This window comes from Bombina bombina, chromosome 1 (genome assembly GCF_027579735.1).
Source record: "Bombina bombina isolate aBomBom1 chromosome 1, aBomBom1.pri, whole genome shotgun sequence".
Classification (NCBI taxonomy): Eukaryota; Metazoa; Chordata; class Amphibia; order Anura; family Bombinatoridae; genus Bombina; species Bombina bombina.
This window is the reverse complement of record NC_069499.1, coordinates 398,916,764-398,929,032: the sequence shown is the minus strand read 5'-3', so window position 1 is coordinate 398,929,032 and position 12,269 is coordinate 398,916,764. Positions and strand designations below refer to the sequence as shown.

The 12,269-nt window shown below is 40.7% G+C and overlaps 1 protein-coding gene across 1 annotated transcript in view; it reads left to right on the top strand.

The window, feature by feature from the left end:
- STAM2 (signal transducing adaptor molecule 2) overlaps window positions 1-12,269 on the top strand; it is a 315,996-nt gene that overhangs the window by 222,325 nt on the left and 81,402 nt on the right. The window contains exons 10-11 of the mRNA XM_053698304.1: window positions 4,197-4,284; window positions 4,895-4,949. Of these exons, the coding sequence (XP_053554279.1) occupies window positions 4,197-4,284; window positions 4,895-4,949 (143 nt within the window). The remainder of the gene's footprint in view (window positions 1-4,196; window positions 4,285-4,894; window positions 4,950-12,269) is intronic.

The window sequence follows — 12,269 nt, the reverse complement described above, 5'->3', positions numbered from 1 at the left end:
GAAGCTTGGTTCATGGATGTGCAGGATCCTTGGGTCCTGGAGGTCATTGCTCAGGGTTACAGAATTGGGTTCAAGTCTCTTCCACCTAAGGACAGATTCCTTCTCTCAAATCTGTCATCAAAACCAGAGAAGAGGGATGCCTTTCTGGGGTGCGTTCGGGATCTGTCCTCAGGAGTCATCGTCCCGGTTCCCATAGAGCAACGAGGCTTGGGATACTACTCAAACCTTTTCATAGTCCCAAAGGAGGAGGGAACTTTCTGCCCGATTCTGGACCTAAAGTGCTTAAACAAGTTTCTGAATGTCCCCTCGTTCAAGATGGAGACGATAAGGGCTATCCTTCCCTTAGTCCAGAAGGGATAGATCTGAAGGATGCTTACCTTCATGTCCCAATCCACAGGGAACACTTTCAGTTTCTAAGGTTTGCCTTCCTGGACCAGCACTTCCAGTTTATTGTTCTTCCGTTTGGCCTAGCTACTGCCCCAATAATTTTCACAAAGGTTCTGGGGGCTCTCTTAGCCGTGACCTAAACCCAGGGCATTGCAGTAACACCTTACTTGGACAGTATTCTGGTACAAGCACCATCCTTTTGTCTAGCAGAAGAACATTCGGAATCTCTTCTCTCTCTTCTTTGATCCCATGGATGGAAGATACACTTAGAAAAGAGTTCTCTTATTCCAAGCACCAGGGTAGAATTCCTGGGCAACTATAATACTCGCTAGTCATGAGGACATTTCTTTCAGACCAGAGACGCTGCAAACTGGCTTCGGCATATCTTGCCCTCTGGACCTCCTCAAGGCCTTCTGTGGCGCAGTGTATGGAGGTGATTGGTCTCATGGTGTCAAGCATGGACATAATTCCCTTTGCCAGGTTTCATCTCAGACCGTTACAGCTGTGCATGCTGAGACAAGGGAACGGCAATCATTCGGATCTGTCTCAACAGATCTCTCTGGACAACCGGTCGAGAGAATCGCTCTCTTGGTGGCTCTGTCCAGATCACCTGTCCAAAGGGACATCCTTTTTAAGACCATCCTGGGAGATTATGACTACAGATGCGAGTCTCAGTATGGGCAGCAGTTTGGGGAGCCAAGAAGGCTCAGAGGCTTTGGTCTCGGGAGGAGAGCTCTCTTCCAATCAACATTCTGGAACTACAAGCAATCTTCAATGCTCTGAAGGCTTGGCCCCGTCTGGGTTCGTCCCAGTTTATCAGATTCCAATCAGACAATTTAACCTTGGTGGCTTACATCAACCACCAGGGAGAAACGAGGAGCTCCCTAGCAATGAGGGAGGTATATCGGATTCTGGAGTGGGCGGAGGCCCACAACTGTTCGTTGTCAGCGATCTACATTCCGGGTGTGGACAACTGGGAAGCAGATTTTCTTAGCAGACAATCCTTTCATCCGGGGGAATGGTCTCTCCATCCTGAGGTGTTTGCGGAGATATGCAACAGATGGGGGACTCCGGAGGTAGATCTCATGGCATCCCGTCTCAATACCAAGCTGTCCCAGGTATGGGTCGAGATCCAGGGATCCTCAGTCGGAGCTAATAGATGCATTAGTGGTGCCTTGGAGGTTCAGTCTAATATGCCTTTTTCCGCCATTACCTCTCCTTCCTCGAGTAGTGGTCCACATCAAGCAGGAGTGGGCATCAGTGATGCTGATTGCTCCATCGTGGCCACGAAGGATGTGGTTCGCGGATCTAGTGGGGAAGTCATAATTTCCTCCATGGAAGTTACCTTGTCGCAGGGATCTGCTGGAACAAGGTCCTTTTGTTCATCAAAATCTAGATTCTCTGAGGCTGACTGCGTGGAGATTGAACGCTTAGTCCTAGCCAAGAGAGGTTTCTCTGAGAGAGTTATTGATACTCTCATTCAAGCTCGTAAGCATCTATCATAAGGTGTGGAGGACCTACTTATTCTGGTGTGAAGAGCGTGGATTCCCCTGGCAGAAGGTCAGGGTTTTCAGGATTCTTTACTTTCTCCAGGATGGTCTGGAGAAGGGCCTTTCTGCTATCTCCCTTAAGGGACAGATTTCATTCCTATCTGTTTTACTGCACAAGAGGCTTGCTGAGCTTCCAGATGGTTCAGTCTTTTTTTTTTTTGTTCATGCTCTGACTAGAATCAGGCCTCTGTTTAGATCTAGCGCTCCTTTTTGGAGTTTAAATCTTGTTCTTAAAGTTTTGCAGAAGGCTCCGTTTGAGCCTATGCATGTAGTTGACATTAAATTACTGCCTTGGAAGATTCTTTTTCTACTGGCTATTGCTTCGGTGTGCAGAGTCTCTGAAATGGCTGCCTTGCAATGTGAGCCTCCTTACCTAGTATTTCATGCTGATAAAGGCTTTTCTTCGTAGTGGGTTAGGTTTTCTTCCGATGGTCGTTTCAGATAGCAACATCATTTAGAAGATTGTGGTTCCTTCCTTGTGTCCTAATCCTTTTTCGAAGGAACGTTTTCTTCATAATTTGGATGTGGTTCGGGCCTTGAAGTTCTATCTTCAGGCTACGAAGGAGTTTAGACAGACTTCTTCTTTGTTGTCTATTCTGGGAAGCGTAGGGGTCAGAAGGCCTCGTCCACTTCCTTATCTTTTTGGTTGAGGAGAATTATTTGCTTAGCTTATGAGAAAGCGGGACTTAAGCCTCCTCAGATGATTAAGGCTCATTCAAGTAGAGCAGTGGCTTTCTCTTGGGCCTTCAAGAATGAGGCCTCTGGATCAGATTTGTAGGGCGGCTACCTGGTCGTCCTTACATACCTTTTTTAAATTTTACAAGTTTGACGTTTTTGCTTTGGCTGAAGCAGCTTTTGGGAGAAAGGTTTTGCAGGCTGTGGTGCCCTCAGAATAGGGTCCACCTCCTTTTTTGCCCTCCCGTTCATTCAGTGTCCTCTGGAGCTTGGGTATATGTTTCCCACAAGTAAGGAATAAAGCCGTGGACTCTCCTCATTAAGAAAGAAAACATGAATTATGCTTACCAGATCATTTCCTTTCCTTCTGTATGAGGAGAGTCCACAGCCCCGCCCGTATTCTCAGAAGGGCGGACCTACATTTTGTTTTGTTGTTCTGGCACCATTTATACCCTGATATTTCTCGTACTGTTCCTTGTTCCCTTGGCAGAATGTCTGGGATATGAGTGAAGTGGGGGCGGTATTTAAGCCTTTGGCTGGGGTGTCTTTGCCTCCTCCTGGTGGCCAGTTTCTGTATTCCCACAAGTAAGGAATGAAGCCGTGGACTCTCCTCATACAGAAGGAAAGGAAATTATCTGGTAAACATAGTTCATGTTTTTTAGACGGTAATTCGGTGCCTGCCTTTTATTGTTTTTCCCACCCGTTTTCATTTATGGACTTCTTAGCTTGGGTTTTAGTTCCCACAAGTAAAGATGTTGTGGACTCTTGCCACCTAGAAAGAAAACATAATTTATGCTTAAATTCTTTTCTTTCTTGGTGGGTAAGAGTCCACAAACCCGCCCCTTTTGTTCATTGGTTGGCGACAGTTCTTGTTTGCACCTCTTTACACTACTATCTTTCTTACTACTTCCTCCTTTCCTTACTACTTCCTCCTTTCCTTACTACTGGGAAAGAGAGGGAAGTAGGAGGGATACTTAAAGCTTTGTTGTTAGTGTCTTTGCCGCCTCCTGGTGCCAGGAAGTTAACTCCCACAAGTAAGGATTTTGTGGACTCTTACCACCAAGAAAGAAATACATTTATCAGGTAAGCATAAATTGTTTTTATTAGCACTTGAGCTTTTCAGGAAGCTGTAAAACAGTTTAAAATGCTTTCTTTTGGATGCCTCAGAAATACCTTGGCATATAATGTCCCTAAACTAGCTTGAAATTTTGTTGCATACCTAGGTATTTATAACTCACTGGCTAATAATGGGCAACAACCTGAGCTCTGCTGCTCTGGAGAGACAAGCCTCCTCCAAAATGACAATCAAAAACATGTATTAAGCACATAAACTAAAAAAAAATGTGATATGAAATTTGAAATATTTTATTCTTTATTGGACAAGAAAAGTAAAATAGAATGTCATTAGATTAAGCAGACAGAGCTTTTTTTTTTTTTTTTAACAAAGATATACAGACGTTGCTTACAGTATGTGCTACTGCAGTTTTAGATATTGCTCCACTAGATCAAATCCACCTTTTGTTTCATTCAGAATACTGCCACAAAAATGTTTGTGAGAATTTTTTTATGATTATTTTCTTGTAGAATAAAATGGATCAAGCCTTACAGTTACTTCAGAGCATCGATCCTACAGACCCCAAACCCGACTCTGCCGATCTCCTTGACTTGGAAGGTACTAAATGCACTCATGCTAATTAACTCGGAATTGCTGGCCAAAGGAACATGTTAAGTGTTGTGCTGAGAACTTAGCAGTTTACCGTAATTACTGCAAATTTGCATTTAGAGTACGTCCTGCAGCACAGCTGAGTTCGCTAGAAATTCATTAACCAGCTATTTAGTCCAGAAAACATTTATTAGAACATTGACAAATACAGTGAGTAAAGCAAGCCGATTAATTATAAAACAAAGTGGCTGAATATAAGTTTCCCTTAAGACAAATATAAAACTGTTGTTGTGTTTTGTAAATTTGTGAAAACTATTAGGAAGAAATGAAGTATAATATAAATGACTTTCATTTACTTTTTAAGTAATTCTGCGGGAAATGTGGTGTTAAACCTAAAATTATAATAAAATATAAAAATAATGTAATTTATTTAATAAAACCATGTTGTAAGTGAGTGTTTTTTTTTTTTGTTTTTTTTCCCCAGGAAATATCAAAATTAGTCTATTTTCTTTACTAGAAATGTTTGTTTTTTTTTCTTTATAGTTTAAAGTATCTAAATGTCTAAATATTTTGTTTCAAGGGAACCAAACATTCAGTCATTCTTTTTTCCCTTCAATAGATGTTTGTCAGCAAATGGGCCCAATGATAGATGAAAAGTTAGAAGAAATTGACAGGTGAGTTCTCAGGTGATCCCAAACACAATTTTATGATTGTCTGTTAAAGATAGAGATAATTCTATGTACAAATACCTTAGAATTCCAATTCATCATGTGCTTATTGTAATAAAAATATGCCTAAAAAATATGCCTAATTAGGTCAAAACTAAAATATAACCTCACCAGTGGTTTAAAGGGATACTAAACCCAACTTTTTTATTTTATGATTTAGATAGAACATGAAATTTTAAGCAACTTTCTAATTTACTCCTATTATCAATTTTTATTCATTTCTCTTGGTATCTTTATTTGAAAAAGGTTTGAAAGCTTAGGAGCCAGCCCATTAGTACCTGGGTACCGCTTGCTGATTGGTGGCTAAATGTAGCCACCAATTGGTAAGCGCTATCCAGGGTCCTGAACCAAAAATGGGCCATCTCCTAAGCTTTCTTTCCTGCTTTTTCAAAACAAGATACCAAGAGAACAAAGAAAAATTGATAATAGTAAATTAGAAAGTTGCTTAAAATTGCACGCTCTATCGGAATCATGAAAAAAAAATTGGCTTTAGTATATCTTTAACCCCTTAAGCATTTTTTGCCATCACTACATTTAAACAGAAATGGGTAAATATAAAACAAAGGCTCTATCAAAACTTTATATATTTTTTTTTAGTAGACAACCCAAAGTATTGATCTAGGCCCATTTTGGTATATTTCATGCCACCATTTCACCGCAAAATGTGATCAAATAATAAAAAAAAAATCATTCACTTTTCTTTTATGTAATTGGCAAGTGTCCATGAGCTAGTGACATACGGGATATACATTCCTACCAGGAGGGGGCAAAGTTTACCAAAACCTAAATGCCTATAAATACACCTCCCACCACACCCACAACTCAGTTTTACAAACTTTGCTTCCTATAGATGTGGGGAAGTAAGTTTGTGCTTGTTTTTTATTGTGTCATTCTTTGCGCAAATTTTTTTTGGTGCAGTCCGCGCCTTTGATGGCGCAGATTTAGTCATTTCCTGTGTCTGACGCTAGTTGTTTTGGTGTAAAATAGCATTTATGACGCGAGTTGTGTCATTTTCTGGTGTTGGTTTTGCACCAAAATTTTTTAACTTTCTTTTGCATAATGCGTCAGTCTTGGCACCAAATTTAGTTATTTTACCCCTCTCCCTCTATTGCTCGTGGTTTTCTTGAATTTGAAAAGCTATTATGCCGGATTTTTTATTTTATATATATTATTTTTTTATTTTTTTTTAAAAAATAAAAAAAAAATACTATTTTTGTTTCTCTATCTACTAAAACTGTTACATTGTGGAAATGTTTTGCCTAATGTTATTCTTTTTCTGTTACATTTTGCGAGATGTCTCATTCTGATCCTGACTCTGATGTTGTTACTGTAGAAATTATGATGCCCTGAAACACTATTCTACAAAACTGTGTTCTTTTCATTATTAAGCTGTTATTTCTTCAGCTCAATTATGTGGCATTTGTTTATTATATTTTATGCTAATAATCGGCTAGATTACAAGTTTTGTCTGTAAAAACTTGCGTTGCTAACGAGCCTTTTTTTTTTTTCCAGCCCACACTTTAAACAACTCTGGTATTACAAGTTTTCTGAATAGATGTGTTAGCCTCAGAAAAGTGAGCGTTGAGCAAATTTAGCTCCACTTCTCACTGTAATACCAGCGTTGCTTACAATAGTGGTAAGCTGGCTAAAACGTGCTTGTGCACGATTTCCCCATAGGAAACAATGGGGCTGAGCTGGGTGCAAAAAAGCAGCGTTCAGCTCCTAACGCAGCCCCATTGTTTCCTATGGGAAAATACTTTCTAAGTCTACACCCAACACCCTAACATGAACCCAGAGTCTAAACACCCCTAACCTTACACTTATTAACCCCTAATCTGCCGCCCCCGACATCCTCGCCACCTGCATTATATTAACCCCTAACCTGCCGCTCCGGGCACCGCCACCACCTGCATTATACCTATGAACCCCTAATCTGCTGCCCCTAAGATCGCAGACACCTACATTATATTTATTAACCCCTAATCTGCCGCCCCAACGTCGCCGCCACCTACTTACAATTATTAACCCCTAATCTGCCGCCCCCAACGTCGCCGCTACTATATTAAATGTATTAACCCCTAAACCGAAGTCTAACCCTAACACCCCCCTAACTTAAATCTATTTTTAATAAATCTAATTAAAATTACTATAATTAAATAAATTATTCCTATTTAAAACTAAATACTTACCTATAAAATAAACCCTAATATAGCTACAATATAACTACTAGTTACATTGTAGCTAGCTTACGGTTTATTTTTATTTAACAGGCAATTTTGTATTTATTTTAACTAGGTACAATAGTTATTAAATAGTTATTAACTATTTAATAGCTACCTAGTTAAAATAAATACAAATATACCTTTAAAATAAATCCTAACCTAAGTTACAATTACACCTAACCCTACACTATCATTAAACTAATTACCTAAACTACCTACAATTAAATACAATTAAATTAAATAAACTAAATTATTAAAAAAAAAAAACACTAAATTACAGAAAATAAAAAAGAAATTACAATATTTTAAACTAATTACACCTAATCTAATCCCCCTAATAAAATAAAAAAAGGCCCCCAAAATAATAAAATTCCCTTCCCTACACTAAATTACAAATAGCCCTTAAAAGGGCCTTTCTCTTGTATGGTGTATCCAGTCCACGGATCATCCATTTCTTGTGGGATATTCTCCTTCCCAACAGGAAGCTGCAAGAGGATCACCCACCGCAGAGCTGTCTATATAGCTCCTCCCCTAACTGCCACTACTAGTCATTCTCTTGCAGCTGTCGACAAGATAGGAAGTAGCTAGAGAGATGTGGTAAATTTATGTAGTTTATCTTCAATCAAAAGTTTATTATTTTCAAATGGTACCGGAGTTGTACTGTTTTAGCCTCAGGCAGAAAGTTGAAGAAGAGTCTACCTGTGGTTTTTGATGATCTTAGCAGGTTGTAACTAAGATCCATTGCTGCTCTTACACATAACTGAAGAGATGAGGTAACTTCAGCTGGGGGAATGGCGTGCAGGGTCTCCTGCTATGAGGTATGTGCAGTTTAAATTTTTCTAGAGAAATGAATATGCTAGAAAATGCTGTTAATACCGGATTTATTTAAGGTAAGCCTGATTACAGTGATTTAATAACGACTAGTATCATGCTTGCTGTAAAAGGTAATATTCTTATTACTTTCTCACATTACTGAAAATCAAATAACGTTTGCTTGAAGTGTTTAAACGTTTTTTTCTACATATTGGTGATAAAACTTTATTGGGGCCCAGTTTTTCCACATGGCTGGCTAGATTTTGCCTAGGGATAGTTTTTTATGGCCCTCTCACTGTGAGTACAGGTTGGGAGGGGCCTAATTTCAGGCCTAAATCGTGCAGTAGTTTTTGCAGCTTGAGACTTCCAGCTTCCCTGAAGGAGTCCCCTGAACACTTAGGACCTCTACAAAGGGTTTTTGTGCCTTCAAAAGTCGTTGTATGGGCAGGTAGGGCCACAGCAAAGCTGTGGCAGTTTGTTGTGACTGTTAAAAAAAACACGTTTATATCGTTTTTTTGATCCGGTTTTGAAACTAAGGGGTTAATCATCCATTTGCAAGTGGGTGCAATGCTCTGTTAGTCTATTATACACACTGTAAAAATTTCGTATGATTTACTGCTTTTTATCACTGTTTTTCAATATCTGACAAAATTTGTTTCTCTTAAAGGCACAGTACCGTTTTTATTTTTTGCTTGTTTACATTTATCAAAGTGTTTTCCAAGCTTGCTGGTCTCATTGCTAGTCTGTTTAAACATGTCTGACATAGAGGAAACTCCTTGTTCATTATGTTTAGAAGCCATTGTGGAACTCCCTCTTAGAATGTGTACCATATTCTGTCTTTAAAAGATTTATCACCAGAGGAAATTGACAAGGGGGAAGTTATGCCGACTAACGCGCCCCACGTGTCAGAACCTTTGACTCCCGCTCAAGGGACTCCCGCTCAAGTGGCGCCAAGTACATCTAGCGCGCCCATGGCGTTTACAAGACATGGCGGCAGTTATGGATCATACCCTTACAGCGGTATTGTCCAAACTACCAGGGTTACAAGGAAAGCGAGACAGCTCTGGGACTAGAAAAAATACAGAGCTCTCTGACGCTTTAGTAGCTATGTCTGATATCCCCTCACAATATGCAGAAGCTGAGGCAGGAGAGCTTCTTTCTGTGGGTGATTTTTCTGACTCAGGGAAGATGAAATGTTTCCAATAGATGCCGCTACACGGGACTTATGGCAAACGGTCCCTAAGGTGGAGGGAGCAGTTTCTACCCTAGCTAAGCGTACAACTATTCCCGTCGAGGACAGTTGTGCTTTCCTAGATCCAATGGATAAAAAGTTAGAGGGTTAACTTAAGAAAATGTTTTTTCAACAAGGTTTTATTCTCCAGCCTCTTGCATGCATTGCCCCGGTCACTGCTGCTGCGGCCTTCTGGTTTGAGTCTCTGGAAGAGGCCTTACAGGTAGAAACTCCATTGGATGATATACTTGACAAGCTTAAAGCGCTTAAGCTAGCCAATTCATTTGTTTCTGACGCCGTTGTTCATTTAACCAAACTAACGGCTAAGAACTCAGGTTTTGCTATACAGGCGCGTAGGGCGCTATGGCTTAAATCCTGGTCAGCTGACGTTACTTCAAAGTCTAAGCTTCTCAACATTCCCTTTAAGGGGCAGACTCTATTCGGGCCTGGACTGAAGGAGATCATTTCTGATATTACTGGAAGAAAAGGTCATGCCCTTCCTCAGGATAGGTCTAATAAATTAAGGACCAAACAAACTAATTTTCGTGATTTTCGAAACTTTAACACGAGCGCGGCATCAACTCCCTCTAATGCAAAACAAGAGGGAAATTTTGCCCAGTCCAAGCCGGTCTGGAGACCTAACCAGGCCTGGAACAAAGGTAAGCAGGCCAAGAAGCCTGCTGCTGCCTCTAAGACAGCATGAAAGATCAGCCCCCGATCCTGGAATGGATCTAGTAGGGGGCAGACTTTCTCTCTTCGCCCAGGCTTGGGCAAGAGATGTGCAGGATCCCTGGGCGTTGGAAATTGTGTCCCAGGGATATCTTCTGGACTTCAAAGCTTCTTCCCCAAAAGGAAGATTTCACCTCTCACAATTATCTGCAGACCAGATAAAGAGAGAGGCATTCTTACATTGTGTTAAAGACCTCCTAGTTATGGGAGTGATCCACCCAGTTCCAAAGGAGGAACAGGGGCAAGGCTTCTGTTCAAATCTCTTTGTGGTTCCCAAGAAAGAGGGAACCTTCAGACCAATCTTAGATCTCAAGATCCTAAACAAATTTCTCAGGGTCCCATCTTTCAAGATGGAGACTATTCGAACCATCCTACCTATGATCCAGGAGGGTCAATACATGACTACCGTGGACTTAAAGGATGCTTGTCTTCACATTCCGATACACAAAGATCATCATCGGTTTCTCTGGTTCGCCTTCCTAGACAGGCATTACCAGTTTGTGGCTCTTCCCTTTGGGTTAGCTACGGCACCAAGAATCTTTACGAAGGTTCTGGGGTCACTTCTGGCGGTCCTAAGGCCGCGGGGCATAGCAGTAGCCCTTTACTTAGACGACATTCTGATACAGGCGTCGAATTTCCAAATTGCCAAGTCCCATACGGACATTGTTCTGGCATTCCTGAGGTCTCATGGGTGGAAAGTGAACGAAAAGATTAGTTCTCTATCCCCTCTCACAAGAGTTTCCTTCCTGGGAACTCTGATAGATTCTGTAGAAATGAGGATTTACCTGACAGAGGACAGGTTGTCAAAACTTCTAAATTCCTGCCGTGTTCTTTATTATACTTCTCGCCCTTCGGTGGCTCAGTGTATGGAAGTAATTCGCTTAATGGTAGCGGCAATGGACATAGTTCCGTTTGCCCGCCTACATCTCAGACCGCTGCAACTCTGCATGCTCAGTCAGTGGAATGGGGATTACACAGATTTGTCCCCTCTACTAAATCTGGATCAAGAGACCAGGGATTCTCTTCCGCAGGCCAGATTGGACAATAGTAACAACAGATGCCAGCCTTCTGGGCTGGGGTGCAGTCAGGAACTCTCTGAAGGCTCAGGGGTCGTGGACTCAGGAGAAGGCACTCCTTCCAATAAACATTCTGGAACTAAGAGCGATATTCAATGCTCTTCAGGCTTGATTTTTTTTTTTATAAAGCACAATTATTCCAATTCCTTATTTTTTATGCTTTCGCACTTTTTTCTTATCACCCCACTTCTTGGCTATTCGTTAAACTGATTTGTGGGTGTGGTGAGGGGTGTATTTATAGGCATTTTGAGGTTTGGGAAACTTTTCCCCTCCTGGTAGGAATGTATATCCCATACGTCACTAGCTCATGGACTCTTGCTAATATGAAAGAAATTAATTTATCAGGTAAGTTCTTACATAAATTATGTTTTTTTGTTTGTTCAAGTATATGATGCAATTATAACGTTTTTTTGAAGGGACTGAAGGGGTCTTTGTGGCTTTTGTTAGGGTTTGTTAACCCACATGATTAATTAAGAGACACTCGGGTGTTTTTCTAATAGGCCTCAAAACATTGAGTGAGTTGGGAGGGGCCTATTTTCGCGCCTCAGTTGCGCAGTTTCTTTTCCTTAAAAGTCATCCAACTGCTCCTGCTGTGTTTGAGGGCTGTAAAGGATGTTTTTTCCCCACAAATCGTTCTGAAGGGCAGGTAGGCGCCACAGCAGAGCTGTGGCAAGGTGCTAAAAGTCTTTTTTTTACCGGTTTTGACGTTTTTTTCAATCCGGTTTTGCCATTAAGGGGTTAATTGTTTATTTGCTTAGTTGTGCAAAGTTACTAAGGCTGTAAGATAATACTGTAAACATTTCGTTAAGTTTACTGCTTTTTTACACTGTTTTGCAGAACTTGTGCAGCTTTTTTTCCTCTTAAAGGCACAGTACCGTCTTATTTCTAAGTGTTATTTACTTTGATTACAGTGTTTTCCAAGCTTGCTTGTTACATTACTAGCCTGTTTAACATGTCTGATACCAAAGAAAATCCTTGTTCAATATGTTTGGATGCCATTGTGGAACCCCCTCTTAGAATGTGTCCCAAATGTACTGATATGTCTATAAATTATAAAGAACATATATTAGCACTTAAAAATAGAGCAATAGATGATTCTCAGTCAGAAGTAAATGAGGGTTCGCCATCTAGCTCTCCCCAAATGTCACAACTAGTAACGCCCGCACAAGTGACGCCAAGTACCTCTAGTGCGTCA